Below are 23,340 nucleotides of genomic sequence, written 5' to 3'. Positions count from 1 at the left end.
GTGTGTGTGTGCTGGATGATGTGTGTGTGTGTGTGCTGGATGATGTGTGTGTGTGTGTGTGCAGGATGATAGGGAGGGGAGCATTTTTTTTTTTTTTAACTTTATGTGTGTATTTTTTTTAGTTTATTCCCCCCTCCCTGCTTCTTACCTTGTCAGGGAGGGGGGAGATCGCCTGGTGGTCCGGTGGGGGAGCCAGCCGCTGCACACAGGTCCCATCACACGCTGTGTTTCCTCTCCAGCTCTAACTCTCGCGAGACTCGCCTGTGCGTAGCGTTGCCATGGTAACCCGTGGCAACGCTCTCACAGCCGCGGGTCTCGCGAGAGTTAGAGCTGGAGAGGAAACACAGCGTGTGATGGGACCTGTATGCAGGTAGCAGGGCAGGTCCTGCAGGACTGGGAACGGGAACGGCGTTCCTGCTTTGGAAAAAGTGCAGGAACGCCGTTCCCATGCGTTCCTGCAGGACTCGAGCCCTGAATATATATACATATTATATATATATAAAAATATTTAAAATGTATTTTTTAACATGTTTAATTTATTTTTTTATACTTTCTTACCAGCAGGGGGACTGTCTGATATTTTAGACAGTCCCCCTGCTGGCAGATCCATAGCCAGCTATAGGGGGCCATGTGATCGCTCTTTGAGAGCGATCACATGGCCCCCGGGGGCCCGTGGGAGGGCTGCCTGGGCTGTCAGGCAGCCCCCCAGAAGAGGATCGCGGCGGAGGTAAGTATAACGTACCTCCTGGGGCTCAAAGCCGTTACGGCGTTCCATGCCGCCGCAACGGCTTTAAAGCCCATTATAATGGGGACGGCATGGAACGCCGTAACGGCGTTAACGGGTTAAAGGACCACTATAGTCACCCAGATCATTTCAGCTCAATGCAGTGGTCTGGGTGCCAGGTTCCCCAGGTTTTAACCCTGCAGCTGTAAACATAGCAGTTTCAGAGAAACTGCTATGTTTACATTGCAGGGTAATCCAGCCTCTAGTTGCTGTCTTCCTGAAAGTGGCTAGTGGCGCTTCCCCGATGCTCAATGCGATTCAGAACGTCCATAAGAAAGCACTGAGAAAGCTCTGGTCGCGCATGCGCATTCGGATCCACTCGGGAGCTGACTTCGGAGGGGGAGGAGAGGTCACCAGCGCCGAGGGAGCCTGGCGCTGTATAAAGGTAAGTCTTTAGTAGTGTGTGTGGAACTGCACTCACTCCCATAAATCTGAGCCAGGGTGCTTGCTGAACCGGAATTAAACACCAGATTTCCAAAGATTAATAAAATAATAAAGGTCCATGCACCTTGGTTCAAGACAGGTACTTCATTAAGATCCACAGCAGCAACGTTTCGACCCCAAAAGGTCTTTGTCAAGCTCACTTGAACCAAGGAGTGCCTGGACCTCTATTATTTGATGAAGGTAAGTGGCTGTAGGGGTTAACCCCTTCAGCCCTGCGGGAGGGGGGACCTAAGGATTAGATAGTGTCAGGAAAATGAGTTTGTTTTCCTGACACTACAGTGATCCTTTATTAAAGAAAGATTCTATGATTATGAAATACCAATTATGAAATAATTATTGGACCTTCCTCCCTCATGATCGATGAAGTGGCATGGCAAGGTCCTGCAAGGCAAGTAATGTTACAGTTACACTGAGTTTACAATCCAATTTTTGACCGTCATCTTAACCCTAATTGTCCTAAGTGTAACTTTACTTACCTTGCAGGACCTCGCCGAGCAGCCACAGTGAGCTCTAGAAGGAGGAGGAGTGCCGATGGTTGCAGAGTCTTCAGGGGAGAAAATAAAAATAATGTATCAGATCACCGGAACGGACATAGCAAAGAGATACGGAAGTCCTCCTCAAACGCAGTTTTTACTAGTGTAGTGAGCCAGTGCAGATGTGGAAAAACAACCTACCGTGCTAAGAATGTACATTTTATTCTGCAATCACTACTTTAACACAGCGTGCGTGACTTTTGTGAATAGCCACTACCCAAATGTAGAGTGGCCGTAAAGTAAGTCTCTCTTTACGTCATCATCCCATTGACTTGTTGGGGAGTAATGGAGCCGCCGATCGTGTTGTTTGTCCATCCGGATCTGGGAATCGGAGGGGCCGAGAGGCTGGTCGTGGACGCGGCATTGGCGCTGAAATCTCGTGGCTGTGATGTTCGGATGTGGACAGCCCATTACGACTTAAAACATTGCTTTTCAGAGACTAAGGATTCGGGCATTCCGATTCGATGCTGCGGAGATTGGCTTCCCAGGAGCCTGATGGGCAGGTGCCATGCCCTATGTGCTTATATCCGAATGATCTTCCTAGCTTTGTACATAGTGTTCCTTAGTGGGGAGACATTCGATGTGGTGTTTTGTGACCAGGTGAGTGCTAGCTGTGCACGATTCCTCATTACTTTTTACCACATTTTACTAACGGGACACCTTACTGGTCTCTTTCATAAGTTATTGACAGGTTGTCGGACACAAAGCCATATGCTTCCCTGGACAAAGGTAACATGATTGAAACTTGTGGTATGCAGAATTCGTATACCGCCGGAGGAAAATAAGTTCAATAATGCTGAAGCCGAGGTGTTCTCTTTGGTATCTTTTTCCATCCTACAACGCTTCCACATTCTTGAAGGAAGCTTTCTTTATATAATGACTTTCAGAATGTATTAATGATGTGTGTCCAGTAAACCATTCTAAATCTAGTGACCCGTGTGTTTTTGCGAGGTGCTCATGTTTACCATATTTTTGTGCGTAGGATGACTGAAATATTTTCTAGTTCTTAAGAAAACCAGGAAGTGGCTTGGGTATATTTCTTTTCAAGGTAGTTTTGTGAATGGGGAGTCACTGATTGGCTGAGCATGTCAGCTTACCGCTCTCAGCCAACCATCGGCGCCTGTCTTAAGGCACTTTGCGCTTTCTGAAATTTAAATTTCAGAAGTTGAGTTCTGCCTGGGGTAAGGTGAGATCAGCTCTGATGCTCACTTAGAACTGTTTAATCCCTTGAGGTGAGAGTGTCCCCCGGGCAGCCTGCTAACACCAATACAACTTTGTCAAAATAAAGTTGTTATGGTGCCAGAAGGCTCCCAGACATCAAGAGATTAAACTGTTCTCAGATGGTTTTACCCCCTAAGTGAGCCTCGAGAGCTGATACAAACTGGTGTATTTTGGATTTGTGCTGCCCTAGGCACGACTAAATTCGGGCACCCCCAAAATCTAAATTTGACCCCCCAATTCGTGTCAAGGCCACTTTTTTGACTGACAGACACATGCCCTCATTGATACATGCACTGATATACACTCACTGACAGATATTCTCACAGTCATTGGCACACACATACACTCACAAGCACACACTGTTTAACCAACACACTTTCACTGACAGACACACTCAGATACACATAAAACGACATACACACACTGACACACACTCACAGGCACACCCATTCTAACTGAAAGACACACACACTTTCACTCACTCACAGACACACACACCCACTCACTGACAGGAACACACTCTGATACACATAAAATGACATACAAACACTGACACACACTCACAGGCACACCCATTCTCACTGAAAGACACACACACACTTTAACTCACTCACAGACACACACTGACAGCTACACTCACTCACTCACTCACAGTAAGGTGGAAAGCCCCAGAACACAAGGCAAGGAAGGCATTTGTCTGGGAGCTTGGGGTGGCATTTTTTGGCGCCCCCCCTGAAAGTGCTGCCCTAGGCAAATGCCTTGTTTGCCTTGTGGTAAATAAATCCCTGGATACAAAGGTGGCATTAGTTGCTGAGAGCGGTCAGCTATTTATGTTTTCAAATCTATATTAAATTTGTAACTTGCCTCTGCACTCTGCATAAAAGTGATGCCTAAAACTGCACTGCATATTCTAAAAGTTGGTGACTCCTTGATTGCATCTCTGAAGCTCCGCAACTTTTAATTGGGATTCCAACTTGTTTACCTTAAGGATTGTGTTTTTACAGTATAGACAAGGGATTAACTCTTTGAGAGCCCCCGGGGGCTTCTTTTGCCATGGGAGGGCTGCCTGGGCTGTGAGGCAGTCCTCCAGAAGCGGAGCGCCGGGAAGGTAAGTATCTCGGGCGCTCTGGGGGCTGCAGCCGTTACGGCGCTCTATGCCGCCGCCGCAACGGCTTTAAAGCCCTTTTAAATGGGGACGGCATAGAGCGCCATAACGGGTTAATATTATAAAATTACAATTTTTTTTATTTTATTTTTTTCCCCCCTCTCTGCTTAAAGGAACACTATAGTCACCTAAATGACTAGCTAAATAAAGCAGTTTTAGTGTATAGCTCATTCCCCTGCAATTTCACTGCCCAAATAACTGCCATTTAGGTGTTAACCCTTTAAGGACTGCTGACGGTTCAGGACCGTCAGCGGTAAAACGTGCGTTTGGACCGCTGACGGTCCTGAACCGTCATAACGGTTTTGGGCAACTTACCTGATCGCCGTCGGTCCCACGGCGGCGATCAGCTCTCCTCCCGGTCCAGGGGGACTGCCTGTCTGCCCGGGCAGTCCCCCCTCGGCAGATCAGGACCCCATGGCCATGTGATCACTCGACCACATGACCGCAATAAGGGTCCATGTGTCTGCCTGCAGGGGGACTGTCTGTGCTGACAGGCAGTCTCCCTGCAAGTGAAAAATCATAAAATAAAAAAAAAAACAATCAGTGTAAAAAAAAATATAGTGTGTGTGTGTGTGTGTGTGTGTGTGTGTATGTGTATATATATATATATATATATATATATATATAAACAATACACAAAATCCAGCGCACTCTCCTATCTACTAAACAGCAACTTCAATGTTGACAGATTTTATTAGTTTGTAAAAGTTTTTTTTAAAAACACCTAATCTAGGCAAAAAAAATGGGGATTTAGTTACATTATATGATCATACATACAAAGATGGGGTACATTGACTTTGTGGCAGGCTTATGCAATGTATGATCATATAATGTAACTAAATCCCCATTTTTTTTGCCTAGATTAGGTGTTTTAAAAAAAAACTTTTACATACTAATAAAATCTGTCAACATTGAAGTTGCTGTTTAGTAGATAGGAGAGTGCGCTGCATCTTGTGTATTGTTTATTGTATAATATGGCCCCCAGCAGCACCCCATTTAAGCATGTTTAGGTGAGTGCAACCATCCCCCCATGTTTCCTATATATATTTGGGAGTTTAGCCAACTCCTTGGTTTTGCACCCCTCCCTGTTACAGGTGCCTCATCTCAGGTCCCTATTTAGCCTTGTACTGCAGAGAGCCTCAGATGGAATTTTTTCCCAAGTAAGTGGTTAATCTCATAAGAGCAGACATTAGACTGTGAGAGTAGGACCTGCCAAAGATGGGGTACATGGACGTTGTGGCAGGCTTATGCAATGTATGATCATATAATGTAACTAAATCCCCATTTTTTTGCCTAGATTAGGTGTTTTTAAAAAAAACTTTTACAAACTAATAAAATCTGTCAACATTGAAGTTGCTGTTTAGTAGATAGGAGAGTACGCTGGATCTTGTGTATTGTTTATTGTATAATATGGCCCCCAGCAGCACCCCATTTAAGCATGTTTAGGTGAGTGCAACCATGCAACCATCCCCCCATGTTTCATATATATATATATATATAAAAAACGAAGAAAAGATAGCACTCCCAGGACTTGTAAGTAAATATAAAACTTAACTTTTAATCAATCGGCAAGAGGTCGACGTTTCAGTCTGTTAACCACAGACTTTCATCAGGACTAAAGCACAACACCATAAAATGACATATATATACAATAAATACACATTGGTAATCAACTTACCCGCCACCAAACCAATTACGTCTCCCTGTCAGCTCCGGCTGGGTTTGCCGCGGGTTCCGCCGACGTCAATGCGTGCGTCGCAATGACGTCATTGCACGGCGCCGGCGTCATTACACCACGTGACCACATGCCCGTCAGCATCATGGGGAGTGTTGTCATGGAAATGGACTCCATGGCAACCTAATAAAAACAATAATAAACGGCTGAAGCGGAAAGTAGGCGAACATTTGAATTACATTACTTATTCCAAATGCATGAGTGTAACCACTATCTCCAATCAATCGGGGGATTATAAGGCTCACAATAATTACAGTCCATGGCAGGACAAAATCAAGATGAATTTTTAAGGGGGCAGAGCATTAAAGGGATAAATTTCCTAGGGAATCCAAAGAAAATTAGAAATTAAGCGAATGGGCCCATAATGTTAAATAACATGGAGTCTTACTTTCCGTAAGGTGTTTACCCAATATATAAACACCGAGATTTCAGGGCTTGCAATAGAATAGCCTAGCATATTGACCCCGCAATTATAGCGACTATAAGAACAATGGTGCTCAATCATGTTCAAAGAAATTGAACCAAGGAGTAAATATCTATATGGAGACTGAATCATGGGCCCATCTGTATACTGATCAAACCTCCAAAGTATGCCCACTAAGTGGCTTCCAGGAATAATTAGTGAATGACTAACTAAGAAACAACAATCTGGAAAAAATATATACAGATAGGTGATATCAATGAAAAACGCATATCAAGGACCCACTTCGTGGATTGGTCCCCATGTCAATATATTCACTATATTAGTCAAAATAACCTACGGACACCTAAAGAATGGAGGAATATGAAGAATATGAAAAGGGTGGAGACAATGACCATCCTCTAAACTGGACAACCAGGGAGGTGGCTTAACCCCAAGGGCGGGCCCCCAACACCTATGCCAGTATATATCAGGTCATCCAAAGTAATAAACTATAAGAACACAGACAACGAATATTTTTCATTCAGTCCAAGGGGATGGACCGTTTGTAGTGTCCTAATCCAGAACAACTCTCTTTGGAGGAGCATCTTTTTTCGATCACCCCCTCTCCTAGGTGCTGGGACATGATCTATAGCCATCAGCTTCATGGATGGCAAGTTATGGCCAAGTTCGAGAAAGTGCTTTGCTACCGGTAACTCCGACTTCTGGTCCCTGTATGCTGTTCTGATGCTTGACCTATGGTTCCTGATCCGTTCCCTCAAGGGCAAGTCCGTTTTCCCGATGTATGTTAAACCACACGGACACATGAGTTTGTATATCACAAAATCGCTGGTACATGTTAGTCGATGTTGGATGCGGAAGCTGGTTCCCGTGTGAGGATGTGTGAACGTTTTTCCGGGGATCATATGCCCACAAGTCACACATCCTAAACAGCGATAGCATCCCAGATTCTGTGGAGTACTGCTCTTCGTGTAGCAGTGAACTGGATCGGTGTTCACTAGCAGATCCCTCAGATTTTTGTTCCTCTTGTAACAGAACATAGGAGGATTCTGGAATATAGGAGGCAGTGTCACATCATTGCTAAGTGTTCTCCAATTTGCCTCAATAATTTGTTTGAATATTGGTGATGATGTTGTGAACGTGGTGGGGAAGACCAATCTGTCAGATTTTTCCTTAAGTGCAGGAGTGTCAAATGTAGTTTCGATGGAACTCTACCAATATCTTCAAACAACTTCACCAAGGACGCCTGTGATTTACTCATTGCCCAAAGTCCATAAAAATTTGGATAAACCTCCAGGCCGCCCCATAGTGTCGGCAATTGGGGGAGTTCTGGAACCGCTGGCAAAATGGCTGGATTTCTTGTTTAAAGAACCCATTGAACATCTTCCCACCTGCATAAAGGACACCCCAAGCTTCATAAGATTATTATCTGAGACAACATTACCCTCTGAACCGGTTGTTCTATTGACGTGTGATGTGTCAAGCTTGTACACCGTGATACCCCATCAAGAGGGGATAGATGCTATGAGGTCGATATTATCGCAATCTACACACTACATAGGACCTCCCATAGAGTACACGTTGGAGCTTTTGGAAATAGTCCTGTCCCAGAATTACTTCAGGTTCGAGACGGAGTGGTACAGACAAATTGCTGGTACATCCATGGGTGCGGCTATGGCACCCATGTATGCTAACGGCTACATGTTTGAATTTGAAACCAGACACATTCTGCAACCCTATCATGGCCGTATCCTGAAGTATGCAAGGTATATCGACGATATCTTTATGTTGGTTACTGGCTCCATAGCCGAGGCCAAAGAAATGGTCCAGTCCATCAATATAAGCACCAGCAATATCAAATTAACAGCAGAGATGGACTTGACATCAGTTGACTTCCTGGACATTAGAGTACTACGGGAAGGGTCGAGACTGGCCTATACTTTATACTCTAAGCCGACGGACCGAAATACAATCCTTCAGGCTAATAGCTTCCACCCTGGCTCATTAAAGAACTCTCTACCCTACTCACAGTTCTTGCGTGTCCTGAGAAATAACTCAGATCCAATAAGAGCCCAAGAACAGCTAGGGCTAATGTGGGAAAAATTTCGACAACGAGGGTATACATGCCAGATTTTACAGAAGGCACTTGACCGAGGGCGGGCTACATTTGACACTCCTGCACTTAAGGAAAAATCTGACAGATTGGTCTTCCCCACCACGTTCACAACATCATCACCAATATTCAAACAAATTATTGAGGCAAATTGGAGAACACTTAGCAATGATGTGACACTGCCTCCTATATTCCAGAATCCTCCTATGTTCTGTTACAAGAGGAACAAAAATCTGAGGGATCTGCTAGTGAACACCGATCCAGTTCACTGCTACACGAAGAGCAGTACTCCACAGAATCTGGGATGCTATCGCTGTTTAGGATGTGTGACTTGTGGGCATATGATCCCCGGAAAAACGTTCACACATCCTCACACGGGAACCAGCTTCCGCATCCAACATCGACTAACATGTACCAGCGATTTTGTGATATACAAACTCATGTGTCCGTGTGGTTTAACATACATCGGGAAAACGGACTTGCCCTTGAGGGAACGGATCAGGAACCATAGGTCAAGCATCAGAACAGCATACAGGGACCAGAAGTCGGAGTTACCGGTAGCAAAGCACTTTCTCGAACTTGGCCATAACTTGCCATCCATGAAGCTGATGGCTATAGATCATGTCCCAGCACCTAGGAGAGGGGGTGATCGAAAAAAGATGCTCCTCCAAAGAGAGTTGTTCTGGATTAGGACACTACAAACGGTCCATCCCCTTGGACTGAATGAAAAATATTCGTTGTCTGTGTTCTTATAGTTTATTACTTTGGATGACCTGATATATACTGGCATAGGTGTTGGGGGCCCGCCCTTGGGGTTAAGCCACCTCCCTGGTTGTCCAGTTTAGAGGATGGTCATTGTCTCCACCCTTTTCATATTCTTCATATTCCTCCATTCTTTAGGTGTCCGTAGGTTATTTTGACTAATATAGTGAATATATTGACATGGGGACCAATCCACGAAGTGGGTCCTTGATATGCGTTTTTCATTGATATCACCTATCTGTATATATTTTTTCCAGATTGTTGTTTCTTAGTTAGTCATTCACTAATTATTCCTGGAAGCCACTTAGTGGGCATACTTTGGAGGTTTGATCAGTATACAGATGGGCCCATGATTCAGTCTCCATATAGATATTTACTCCTTGGTTCAATTTCTTTGAACATGATTGAGCACCATTGTTCTTATAGTCGCTATAATTGCGGGGTCAATATGCTAGGCTATTCTATTGCAAGCCCTGAAATCTCGGTGTTTATATATTGGGTAAACACCTTACGGAAAGTAAGACTCCATGTTATTTAACATTATGGGCCCATTCGCTTAATTTCTAATTTTCTTTGGATTCCCTAGGAAATTTATCCCTTTAATGCTCTGCCCCCTTAAAAATTCATCTTGATTTTGTCCTGCCATGGACTGTAATTATTGTGAGCCTTATAATCCCCCGATTGATTGGAGATAGTGGTTACACTCATGCATTTGGAATAAGTAATGTAATTCAAATGTTCGCCTACTTTCCGCTTCAGCCGTTTATTATTGTTTTTATTAGGTTGCCATGGAGTCCATTTCCATGACAACACTCCCCATGATGCTGACGGGCATGTGGTCACGTGGTGTAATGACGCCGGCGCCGTGCAATGACGTCATTGCGACGCACGCATTGACGTCGGCGGAACCCGCGGCAAACCCAGCCGGAGCTGACAGGGAGACGTAATTGGTTTGGTGGCGGGTAAGTTGATTACCAATGTGTATTTATTGTATATATATGTCATTTTATGGTGTTGTGCTTTAGTCCTGATGAAAGTCTGTGGTTAACAGACTGAAACGTCGACCTCTTGCCGATTGATTAAAAGTTAAGTTTTATATTTACTTACAAGTCCTGGGAGTGCTATCTTTTCTTCGTTTTTTGTATTTTGCTGGACAAGCACCGGGCATTTACGTTTGGATTGTGGAGTGCAGGATTATTTTGTTTCCTTATATATATATATATATATATCTATATATATATATATATATCTATATATATATATATATATATCTATATATATATATATATATATATATCTATATATATATATATATATATATATCTATATATATCTATATATATATATATATATATATATATATATATATATATAATATATGTATATGTATCATATATATAATGTCATACTAAGTGTATTTTTATATTTATATATACGTATATTAATATAAAAATACACTTATATTTAAATTACACACGAATATATACAATATATATAATAACTATATATATGGTATATATATTATAAAATACAAATAATATGTTAATAAAAATAAATAACAAAAAATAAAAATAATTTTTAATAATTAAAAAAAATTATATATATGCAATTTTATTCTAACAGTATTTTGATATTGATATATATATATATATATATATATATTTATATCAAAATACACTTAGAATGTAATGATATATATATATCTATGTATAAATAAATTAAAAATAATACGAAATATACATATGTCCACATACATAATTACATAAATAATTTCATAAATATACACATAGACGTCAAATATATAAATATGTATATATATTAAAATTATACGTGCATATTTATGTAATATTTTTACCTAATTAAGTAATTTTAATGATTGCAATTCGAGGGACCTGCCTGCCAACCCAGGCCGAAAGTCCAGATAATTTAATTTGCTAGCACTGTGTTTAACCCTGTAACTTTCTATGACACCCTAAATCCTGTACATGGGGGTACTGTTTTACTCGGGAGACTTCGCTGAACACAAATATTAGTGTTTCAAAACAGTAAAACATATCACAGCGATGATATTGTCAGTGAAAGTGAAGTTTTTTGCATTTTTCACACACAAACGGCTCTTTCACTGAGGATATTATTGCTGTGATATATTTTACTGTTCTGATACACTAATATTTGTGTTCAGCGAAGTCTCCTGAGTATAACAGTACCCCACATGTAGATGTTTTATAGTGTTTGTGAAAGTTACAGGGTCAAATATAAGGCTTGATTTTACTTTTTTTTTTTATTGAAATTTGTCAGATTGGTTAGGTTGCCTTTGAGAGCGTATGGTAGCCAAGGAATGAGAATTAGCCCCATGATGGCATACCATTTGCAAAAGAAGACAACCCAAGGTATTGCAAATGGGGTATGTTCAGCCTTTTTTAGTTGCCACCTAGTCACAAACACTGGCCAAAGTTAGCGTTTTTTGCATTTTTAACACACAAGCAAATATAAATGCTATCTTTGGCCAGTGTTTGTGACTAGGTGGCTACTAAAAAAGACTGGACATACCCCATTTTGAATACCCTGGGTTGTCTACTTTAAAAAAATATGTACATGTTAGGTGTGTTTCGGGCATTTATGACAGATAACGGTGTTACAATGTCACTATTGATACATTTAAAATATATATATATATTGAAACAGCAATTTCCTACTTGTATTTATAGGCCTATAACTTGCAAAAAAAAGCAATAAAGCATGTAAACACTGGGTGTTTTTAAACTCGGGACAAAATTTTGAATCAATTTAGCAGTTTTTTTCATTAGCTTTTGTAGATAAGTAAAAGATTTTTCAAGTAAAAGTCCAAAAACATGTTTTTTTTTTAAATTTTTCACCATTTTTTTTATTTTTTTTTAATACAATATATGACATAATACAAATAATGGTATGTAAAGAAAGCCCTTCTCGTCGTGAAAAAAACAATATATAACTTGTATGGGAACCGTAAATGAGAGAGCGGAAAATTACAGCTAAACACAAACACCACAAAAGTGTTAAAACTGCTCTGGTCCTTAACGTACAAACATCGCAAAAACAGGCCGGTCCTTAACCCCTTAAGGACAGAGCTTCAGAAGCTTGTCTTTCACTTAATGACAACGGCATTTTTTGCATTTTTTGCTATTTGCGTTCAACTGCAATTTGCATTTTACTAATTTATTGCACCGACACATATTATATACCGTTTTTTAAAGGACAGAAAGGGCTTTAATTTGATGTAACACATATATATATATATATAAATGCTTATTTATTATAAAAAAAATACAGAAATATGCAAAATTAATTTTTGTGTGTTTTTTTTTTTACAGTTTTTGCAATAATAATGTGTACATAATTAGTGCAGGTTAAGGAAAGTAATAAAAAATAAATTCATTTAGTTGTTCTGAATTACAGAATATATAATGTGTCTGGGATTTTCAGTTTTTTTTGGTAGTTACAGGTCACAAAGCACAAGGAGTAAAATAAACTTTTTATGTGGAGCGATTTTAGAATTTGGTATGTTTGTCTTGTAAGCCTAATAGCCATAAAAGAAAACAAAATTGCCACACAAAAGTATATATTTATATAAAGTAGACACCACAGGCTATTTACCTAAGGTTGTTTTGACACTTTCTACGTAGCCATTTTACCGCCAACCTCTGCTAAATATTGGAGTAAAATTGTGTTTTTTGGGGGTTTTCGCACACAAACTTATAACCAAGAACTTCTCATGTGTATTTTGTAAAGTTGGTGTGTGCTATTCCTGTACAAAGTTTTATTATGTGTTCAGTTACTTCTGCTGAGTACAACGGTACCCCCATTGTATGTCTTTGGCACTATTTCGTGAAGCTACAGTGCCATATAGGAGACCTGTCCTTTTCAGTATTCACAGTAGAATTTTGAGAGACTGATTTAATGAGCCTATGCTTCCATTTGGGGTATTATAGTAGTTTGACTGTTCAAAAAAACCCCACAAAGGCCTACCATTTGTAAAAGTAGACACTCCAGGGTATTTCATAAGGTGCATATTGTGCCTTAACATGCCCCCATTTTTTTACCATTACATGCCAAAGTATGTGGTAAAAAATAATTTTGTGCATTTTTTACATACGGATTGCATTTTTGCTGGGCATTTTGTATATTTCATGTGTGCCACTAAGTTCAAACCCCCCAAATTATGCTCAGCTAAGTCTTCTGAGTAAAAGGACACCCCCATTGTATGTCTATGGCACTATTTCGTGAAGCTACAGTGCCATACAGGAGACCTGTACTTTTCAGTATTCACAGTAGAATTTTGAGAGACGGATTTAATGAGCCTATGCTTCCATTTGGGGTATTATAACAGTTTGACTGTTCAAAAACACCCCACAAAGGCCTACCATTTGTAAAAGAAGACACTCCAGGGTATCTCATAAGGTGCATATTGTGCCTTAACATGCCCCCATTTTTTTACCATTACATGCCAAAGTATGTGGTAAAAATAATTTTGTGCATTTTTTACATACGGATTGCATTTTTGCTGGGCATTTTGTATATTTCATGTGTGCCACTAAGTTCAACTCCCCCAAGCTACAGTGCCATATAGGAGACCAAGCCATATCAGTTTTGACCGAACTTTGAATTTTGACGCCGGGCCTATGTGCAATTTCCAAGCATCTTTGCAGGTTTTAAATTCAAACTACCCCACAAAGGCCTACCACTTCTTAAAGTAGACACCCCAGGGTATTTCAAAAGGCATATTTTGAACCTTAGCGTGGGATCATTTTTCCGCTAGCGTGTACCAGGTGTAGTGGTTATAAGCGTTTTTTTCTGCCTTTTTGACACACAAAGTGAGTTTGCACAGTATATTTTGCAAACCATATGTGTACTACCACTGTATAATACTTCATATTTTGCTCAGCTATGTCTGCTGAGTACAAAAATACCCCAGTATGTACCTTTGCCAGGTATATGTGGACATCGGAGGGGCACATTTGGGACACAGCCATTCCATTTTTTTTCACATTTTGAATTTTTACGCTGTGCCCATGTCCCATTTTAGAGTATTTTACCAGGCTATATAAACCAAATACCCCATGAAGCCATACCATTTCTTAAAGAAGACATCCCAGGGTATTTCAAAAGGCATATTTTGAACCTTAGCGTGGGATCATTTTTCCGCTAGCTTGTACCAGGTGTAGTGGTAATGAGCGTTATTAAATGTATTTTTTTACTTTTTAAAACTTTTTTTACTTTTTAAAACTATTTTTTAAACTTTTGTTTTGATTATTCATTTTTTTAAAGTTTCCTAAACTTTCGTAAAACTTTTTTTTACAGATTTAACATTTTTCTAAGCTTTTTTTTTTTACGTTAACCCCTAACTAGCAGTAAGCAGCACTAACAGTAAATTCCCCATTTTCCCATAACTCCCACCCACCCCAGCTAGCAAAATATTTAATTATACAATATTTAAATTAGTTAATTAAATAAATTTAACCCCTGAGGGTTAAAAAATAAATAAGTTAATCGTCAGGGGTTAAAAAAAAAATTAGAACAGTATAATACTGTGATCTGTATTTTGATCACTGTAGGCAGTGATCGACTGGCAGGGAAGGGGTTAATTTTTATTTGGACTGGGTAAAGGGTTTATTTTTTAAAATTTTTTACTTAAACGTTATTAAAACTTTAACTTAATTTTTTAACTTTTTGAAGCTTATTTTTAAACTTTTTTTAACGTTAACCCCTAGTTAGCGTAATACTAAATCCCCCAATTCCCCACTAACTTCCACCCTCCCCAGCTAGCTAAATTTATAATGTTAAAATATTTAAATTAATTAATAAAATAAATTGTACCCCTGAGGGTTAAAAAAAAAAGAATTAACCCTCAGGGGTTAAAAAAAAATCAGATCTTAGTAAAATGTAATCCCTGCCAATTGATCACTGTAGTCAGTGATCAATTGGCAGGGAAGAGGTTAATTTTTTATTAAAATGGGTATTTTTTTTTCCACCAGGGGGCAGGATCACTGAAGATCCGTCTCCCTGCACTTCACACAGAACCAGGAAGTGCAGGGAGGCGGAGGTGAGTATAGAGAGCACATGTGCCCGCTCAGACATGCTGTCAGAGCGGGCACATGTACTGGGGCAGCCCGATCCGGTGCTCCCGGTCTGCCTCTAATGCAGAGGCAGACCGGAGCACCATTAACCCCACGATCGCCGCGATTGCGGCGATCTGGGGTTAATTTTAACGGGTGACAGACGAGGTCCGTCACTCGTCATTAACGCATTCCCCTGAGTGACGGACCTCGTCCGTCACTCGTCGTGAAGGGGTTAAATCACTTTGTTTCTGTTTATGCAGCCCTAGCCACACCTCCCCTGGCTATGATTGACAGAGCCTGCATGGAAAAAAAAAACTGGTTTCACTTTCAAACAGATGTAATTTACCTTAAATAATTGTATCTCAATCTCTAAATTGAACTTTAATCACACACAGGAGGCTCTTGCAGGGTCTAGCAAGCTATTAACATAGCATGGGATAAGAAATCTTAATTAAACAGAACTAAATAGGGCTCTCTTTACAGGAAGTGTTAATGGAAGGCTGTGCAAGTCACCTGCAGGGTGGTGTGACTAGGGTTCATAAACAAAGGGATTTAACTCCTAAATGGCAGAGGATTGAGCAGTGAGGCTGCAGGGGCATGTTCTATACACCAAAACTGCTTCATTAAGCTAAAGTTATTCAGGTGACTATAGTGTCCCTTTAATACCTGGCCAGGGAGGGGGGCTATGGCAATCCCTGGTGGTCCAGTGAATGGGCTGTGCAGTGGGGGGGGGAGGAGGGGTGGCATGAAGCGTTTATTTACCTTTGCGTCAGCTCCGTGCAGCTCCTGTCAGCTCGCAGTGTAAGTCTTGCGGTCTGCGTGCCGCGCGGAGCGTTGCCACGGTAAACCATTGCACCGCTCTGACGGCCGCGGGTCTCGCGAGACTTACACTGTGAGCTGAACAGGGCAGCTGACAGGAGCTGCTGTAAAGGTAAGTAAACGCTTCCTGGCGGGCTTGTAATGAGCCCGGCGGTCCTGGTCTGTATTATGGCAATGTAAGTTGCTATAATACAGTCACTGACTTGAGTATACGCTGAGTGGGGCTTTTTCAGCACAAAAAAAAATATGCTTATACTCGAGGTGTGTGTGTGTGTTTTACCCTGATTGCTTGACTAATCTTATTTCACCAGTAGGGGCTATGCCTGCCATATGATCTGATGACATGGCCCCCTGTGGCTTAAATTGCCGAGGGGGGTACTGCCTGGTAGGGATCGACCGATATTGATTTTTTTAGAGCCGATACCGATATTCTGTGAACTTTCATGCCGATAGCCGATATAATTTGCCGATATTCTGTACATTTACCATTTTGGAAAATAAAAAACTATTTCTAAAGGTAAATGCACAAAATATACATGCCACGTGTAGTGGATGCAGTGTGTTTAGACAGGGGAGCTGTGAGTGTGTGTGTAGTGGATGCAGTGTGTGTTTGTATAGTGTGTGTTTGTATAGTGTGTGTTTGTATAGTGTGTGTTTGTATAGTGTGTGTTTGTATAGTGTGTGTTTGTATAGTGTGTGTTTGTATAGTGTGTGTTTGTATAGTGTGTGTGTATATAATGCAGTGTGTGTGTATATAATGCAGTGTGTGTGTATATAATGCAGTGTGTGTGTATATAATGCAGTGTGTGTGTATATAATGCAGTGTGTGTGTATATAATGCAGTGTGTGTGTGTATATAATGCAGTGTGTTTGTATAGTGTGTTTGTATAGTGTGTGTGTATATAATGCAGTGTGTGTTTGTATAGTGTGTGTTTGTGCAGTGTGTGTGTGTGTGTGTGTTTGTATAGTGTGTGTGTGTGTGTGTGTGTTTGTATAGTGTGTGTGTGTATATAATGCAGTGTGTGTTTGTATAGTGTGTGTGTATATAATGCAGTGTGTGTTTGTATAGTGTGTGTGTGTGTGTAATGCAGTGTGTTTGTGTAGTGTGCATTATATATACACACTATACAAACACACTGCATTATATATACACACACACTATACAAACACACTGAATTATATACACAGTGTGTTTGTGTAGTGTATGTGTATAATAATAGTGTGTGTGTGTGTGTGTGAGGGGGCATTTTTTTATTAAAAAAACATTTTTTAATTTTTATATTAAATTATTATTTTTTGATATATTTAATTATCATTTATTTTTTGTTGTCCCCCCTCCCTGCTTGTTGCCTTGCCAGGGAGGGGGGATATGTTAATCCCTGGTGGTCCAGTGGCATTGGCTTAGCTGGGGGAGGGGAGGGAAGTGGGGTGGGCAGCAAGCGTTTACTCACCTCCCAGCAGCTCCTCCAGCTCCCCAGTGTAAATCTCGAGAGACCCGCGTCCGTCAGAGCTGGCCGTGGGTCTCGCGAGATTTACACTGGGGAGCTGCTGGGAGGTGAGTAAACGCTTGCTGCCCGCCTCCCCAGGACCGCCGGGCTTGTAATGAGCCTGGCGGTCCTGGGAGGTATTATCGGCAATATCGGTATCCCTATTGGCCGATACCGATATTGCCGAAAATACCGAATATCGGCCGATTTATATCGGTAAAACCGATAATCGGTCGATCCCTACTGCCTGGGCTGTCGGGCAGTCACCCAGAAGAGGATCGCGTCAGAGGTGAGTACACCTTGGGCGCTGTAGCTCACAACCGTTCGATGCCACCGTAATGGCACTGTAGTTCAAGGAATACAGCTGTGTGTTCCTGGCACTATAGTAGATAAGCATGATGATATAGAATTCATCTGCTGCTCTTTAAAAATTCATAGGATTTGTGTTCTTTTTCTACTTCCAATAATTTTTTTATTTTATTATTTTACGTTTGGGTGTCCATGTTCTGATTATTGTTTTTCAATAAAGGTTCTTACTATATTATTACCATTTATTACTAGTTTGGCGTTTCTGAACAACAGCGCCAGACAATTTCCTTGCTCTTTTATTTTTTGTATCACTAAAACCTTACCCTACTGGAACAAATACTAATCCATTCAAACCCTATGTGTTGTTCTAATTCTAACCCTACTTCTTATATTAACACATAAACGCTTAAATCCAATACCATACTCTCCAATTCTACAACCCTATCCCTAGCTAACTTTTAAAGAGGCACTGTATTGAGTGTCTGGAGTTCCTTGGTGCTGTCCTTTTCATAAAGCATTAAAGGAACACTATAATGTTAGGAATACAAAGCTGTATTTCTAACACTATATTGTCCCTATGCCTCTGTGTCAATGAAAGGGTAAAAAAAAACCTTTTTTCATTTAAATGATTCCAGTGCAGAGGTCCCTCGAGGCTGACCTTGTTTCCGCCTCCTCAGATGTAATCCAAGGGGGATCTGTGCGCCGTGTGATGGTGATGCTGGATGCGACGAGTGAGGATGTCCAGTGTCATTTCACAGAGTTAAACTCTGTGACAAGTCAGGAAGTGCCTCCTGACCCTATTGTGTTAAAACCACCATCTAGCCCCCCCTGGCCCTTTTTTTGCCTCCATAAATATATTACAATCTTACTTTTATTTAAGTGTGCAGTTGCTTCATCTACCCCTGCCTGCCTCTGACCTGCGGCTGTCTGCTGACACCATCAGAAGTGGTAGTCTGAGCCAATCACAATGCTTACCCATAGGATTGGCTGAGACTGTCAATGAGGCAGATCAGAGGCAGAGCCAGCATAAGTCAAGCACAGCCCTGGCCAGTCAGCATCCCCTACTAGAGATCCTCTATGAGGAAAGTTCAGTGTGTGCATGCAGAGGGTGGAGACACGGTATGGCAGTACCACACAGTGTGTAGCACTGCCACTGGAAGCACCTCTAGTAGCCATCTGAGAAGTGGCCAGTGGAGTTATCACTAGGCTGTAATGTAAACACTGCATTTTCTCTGAAAATACCTTGTTTACTGCAAATAGTCTGAAGACCTGAAAAAAAAAAAGCCTGAAAGGAATAATTATACTAACCAGAACAAATACAATAAGCTGTAGTTGTTCTTGTGACTATAGTGTCCCTTTAACATTCTACTGCTGAAGCAGTTAACAAATGCTCCGAGGACTTAAAATCATAAGGCTGGATAGGCCTGGACATGGGGTACAGATTAATGGGGGTGGGTTATTTTTTTAGTAATTTCTACACTTTCTTTGCTTTTAATCTTGCCCAGCTACCTTCTTCAGGAACTACATGACTTATTAATAAATGTATTTATAACACTGTAGTGTTCATTATATAAGGTGAAAGTGTTTTAAGATTTTATAGAATATTGCTGCATTAAAACCACCATTATGCCAATTTCTCCCATAGGTATCGGCTTGCATTCCTTTCTTCAAATGGACTAGAAAACCAAAGAAAATCTTGTTTTATTGCCATTTTCCAGATCAGCTGCTCACACAGAGGATATCCGCACTTAAAAGGATCTACAGAACACCAATTGATTGGCTAGAAGAGAAAACAACCGGCATGGCAGACTGTATTCTTGTAAACAGTCATTTCACAGCTAATGTTTTCAAGCAAACATTTGCTTCTTTGTCTCACAGAGAAATATATGTTCTCTATCCATCACTAAATATCAGCAAATTTGAATGCAATGTTTTTGAAGATTTGAGCAACATTGTTCCTATGAAAAGAAAACATGTTTTTCTGTCTGTAAACCGATATGAAAGAAAGAAAAATCTAGATCTTGCACTTAAAGCCTTTTGTGATCTTCGTGATAGACTTAATATGTTGGAATGGGAAAAAGTTCATCTCATAATAGCTGGAGGATATGATGAAAGAGTCAAAGAGAATGTTGAGCATTTTCAGGAACTACATGATCTTACTGCTCAATTAGGTATAGGTGATCATGTAACATTCTTAAGATCTTTTTCTGATGAGCAAAAACTTAACCTCCTCTATAATTGTATATGTGTACTGTACACACCAAGTAATGAGCATTTTGGAATCGTTCCCATAGAGGCTATGTACATGCGAAGCCCGGTAATAGCTGTTAATTCTGGTGGTCCATTAGAATCTGTTGTGAATAATGTTACAGGTTATCTTTGTCAGCCTCAACCACATGAATTCTGTGATGCCATGGAAAGATTTGTGAAAAACCCAAGTCTTAAAATTACAATGGGAAAAGCAGGACATGCAAGAGTTCTAGAAACCTTTTCTTTTGAAGCATTTTCAACTCAGATTTATCACCACATATGCAAGTTAACACAATGTAAATAATGTTTATTGAAAAAAGCAAGATATGTAAAATTCTGACAGGTGTAATGACATGTTAGCAGCTGATGGTACATAGATAATTTTTTTGGACAAATACATAGAGTAAAATTTTTGCAAATGTGCATTTTCACAACACATGTGATATTTGTTAAATGTCTCTATATTAAATGAGTTAAATGTGACTTTATTCCTGACCATTCACCAGTAAATTAAATAAATTAACCACATTAGGTTTAATTCATATTAAGATTGATTAACAAATATATATATTCCTGAAGATTTGGTCCTTCTTATTGATCCAGCTTCTCTTCTGTGATCTATGACCATCAAGATTATTTACTAAAGTGCAACTTGTTGGGAATTCAGAGTGATTTTTTTACCAAAAAGGTCTATGCGTTCATTTGGCCTAAAATGTAAAATTAGTTAGAATTTTTGATGCTTCTTACAATAAATAATTTGAACGCTGTAGATATTTCTGGTGGACTTGTCTATTTATAACTATTGCCAGTCACCTGCATAGCAAAGACTCTACCTGGTTCATCTCTTTTGTTTTGTCCCTATACAGCCCTATTACTGCACTGGCTGGGCAATGTTTCTTATTATTATTATTATTATTATTATTATTAGCATTTATATAGTGCCAACAAATTCTGTAGCGCTTTACAATATTATAGAAGGGGGGAGATTTAACAATAAATGAGACCATTACAAAAATTTACAGGAACAATAGGATGAAGAGGTGGAGTATAAAACACCATAAGACAGAGCTCAACATTTTAAAGGACACTATAGTCACCAGAACAACTACAGTTTAATGTAGTTGTTCTGGTGAGTATTATTATTATGTTATTATTTATATAGCGCCATCAAATTCCGCAGCGCTTTACCATTGCCTTCAGGCATTTTCATGCAAACACTGACTTTTCAATGAAAAGGCAGTGTTTACCTTTCCCCCTAGGGACACCTCCAAGTGGCCACTCCTCAGATGGCCACTGGAAGTGCATCCTGGGGCAGTACTGCACAGTAGGCAGTACTGCTATTCAACATCTTCATGCTCTGCCTGGAGACGCTGAATTTTCCTCATAGAGAGGCATTGATTCAATGCCTCTCTATGAGGAGGTGCTGATTTGCCAAAACGGCGTTTGGCATCACCTCCTTGCCGATTTCAGCCAATCCAATGCTTTCCTTAGGGGAAGGCATTGGATTGGCTAAAAATCGGCAATTTTGATGGTCACCAAGGAGGCCCCAAGCGAGGCTGGAAATAAGGTGAGTTTTCATCTTTTCTAAGGGGGGACAAGCAACCTAAATGGTGGATTAAACACTATAGGGTCAGAAATACATGTTTGTGATCCTGACCCTATAGTGTTTCTTTAAAGAGACAATCTAGGTTTAAATTGACTGATACACTACTAGCAGAAAGTTTTTCTAAATATCTTTGTTTTCTATTGCAAGAACATTCAAATATCAAGACTCTCAATGATTTTTTTTTTTTCTGCTACAACTTCAGATAACAATTAAAAAACACTTTAAAAGTTTTGAAAAAAATTGCAAGGTGTTTCCCTCAGGACCAGAACAGGACAGGACACATAATTCAAATGAGACCAAGTGTGTAAAGGGTCCCTCCTCTCTTCACAACCCAGTCTTTTTTCTGTTCTCAGACAGACAGGAACTTCCTAATTTTAAATTTATTTTTTATTTAATTTTTTTTGGGCCACCTTCCCATGTGCACCGTGGGTCTCCCAGACAAAGTTCAGCCTCCCTTTTTGTCTGAAGATCCCAGTGTTAGGGCTGAAATTCTTCCCCCGGGGACTATTCATGGCTGCAGACCATCCTTGAAACTCCAACCAACACAAATACACCTACGGCTTCAGTCAGGGTTTATATAAAAAAACGAAGATGATTTCTGCAGGAAATGCCCAGTGGGCCACGATGACCGTGGACCAAGGCCGGCAGGGGAGATCCTTTCATCTCCCCTGCTGGCCTGTGCAGTGCCAGCCTTGCTCTGCAGTGCCAGTCCTCTCGGGCTGGTAAGGAGATCAAAGATCTCCCTCACCTGCCTTCTGGCAATTCCAGCAGAGGGAGGGAAGGGCCTGGGAGGCTGTGCTCCTGCCGCAAAATGGCTCGTAGGAGCATTGTCCTGCGTTCCCATGGCAATGCTCCGATACAGTGCTGTGCTCGCAGGAGTGTCAGCCTGCAACTGGAGGAGCTGCAGGCTAAAGTGAACATGTCACCACTGAACCACCAGGGTTTGCAGCATTCTGTTCCTCCTCCCTGGTAAAAGGTAAGAAGAAGGGAGGAGGAGACTTTAAGATAGATTTTCACATCTTACGCACCTACACACAGCACACTGCCCCTTACACGTGCACTATTCCTCATACACACACTGCACCTCTTATACACAGAAAAAAAATATATACATATAAGTACTTTTTTTTTTTAAACCTTTCTAAAAAAAAAAAAAGTCACACTTGCATAGTCTATCAGTAAGCACTGAAGTGAAAAAATCTGCCTCAGTACTAGTCTCTTTTTAAAATATTTTTTTAACTGTTGATCTATATATCAGCATAGTTCAAAACTTCAAATAATACGTTTTCAATTTATAAAAATATACATTTTAGTTTCAAAACACTACACACTACTTTTTTTATTCCATTATCTTATTTTCTTCAACTTCTTTTCTTGCTATTTCAAAATTCCAAATGGATCCTCCTAAACTCCACTAGTAAAGTGAGGGAGGGTCAGTCAGCCAACACTGCCAATACCATCACCACCACAAGTAGTGGTAGTTTGAATATGCAGCAGTCAAGCAGTGCGGCGATGTCAGACTCACCACCTAGGAGACCAAGGTCTTTGTCACGCATTTCAGGCTTTTTGGTGCAAGATCCTGGTAAAGGAAAGGAA

The 23,340-nt window shown here is 40.5% G+C and overlaps 1 protein-coding gene across 1 annotated transcript; it reads left to right on the top strand.

The window, feature by feature from the left end:
• The first annotated feature begins 1,712 nt into the window (after window positions 1–1,712).
• Window positions 1,713–20,911, top strand: ALG2 (ALG2 alpha-1,3/1,6-mannosyltransferase). Its single transcript, XM_063452018.1, has 2 exons — window positions 1,713–2,361; window positions 19,534–20,911. The coding sequence occupies exons 1-2, from the start codon at window positions 2,047–2,049 to the stop codon at window positions 20,440–20,442; spliced, it is 1,224 nt and encodes a 407-aa protein (XP_063308088.1). The 5' UTR covers window positions 1,713–2,046; the 3' UTR covers window positions 20,443–20,911.
• Window positions 20,912–23,340: the final 2,429 nt, after the last annotated feature.

The sequence above is a fragment of the Pelobates fuscus genome, chromosome 4 (genome assembly GCF_036172605.1).
Source record: "Pelobates fuscus isolate aPelFus1 chromosome 4, aPelFus1.pri, whole genome shotgun sequence".
Classification (NCBI taxonomy): Eukaryota; Metazoa; Chordata; class Amphibia; order Anura; family Pelobatidae; genus Pelobates; species Pelobates fuscus.
This window is presented reverse-complemented; position numbering and strand designations above follow the sequence as displayed.

Coding starts and splice junctions, on each gene's coding strand:
- ALG2 (XM_063452018.1), top strand. CDS start 2,047: ATGGAGCCGCCGATCGTGTTGTTTGTCCATCCGGATCTGGGAATCGGA. Junction 2,362..19,533: donor ATGTGGTGTTTTGTGACCAG/GTGAGTGCTAGC, acceptor TTTCTCCCATAG/GTATCGGCTTGCATTCCTTT.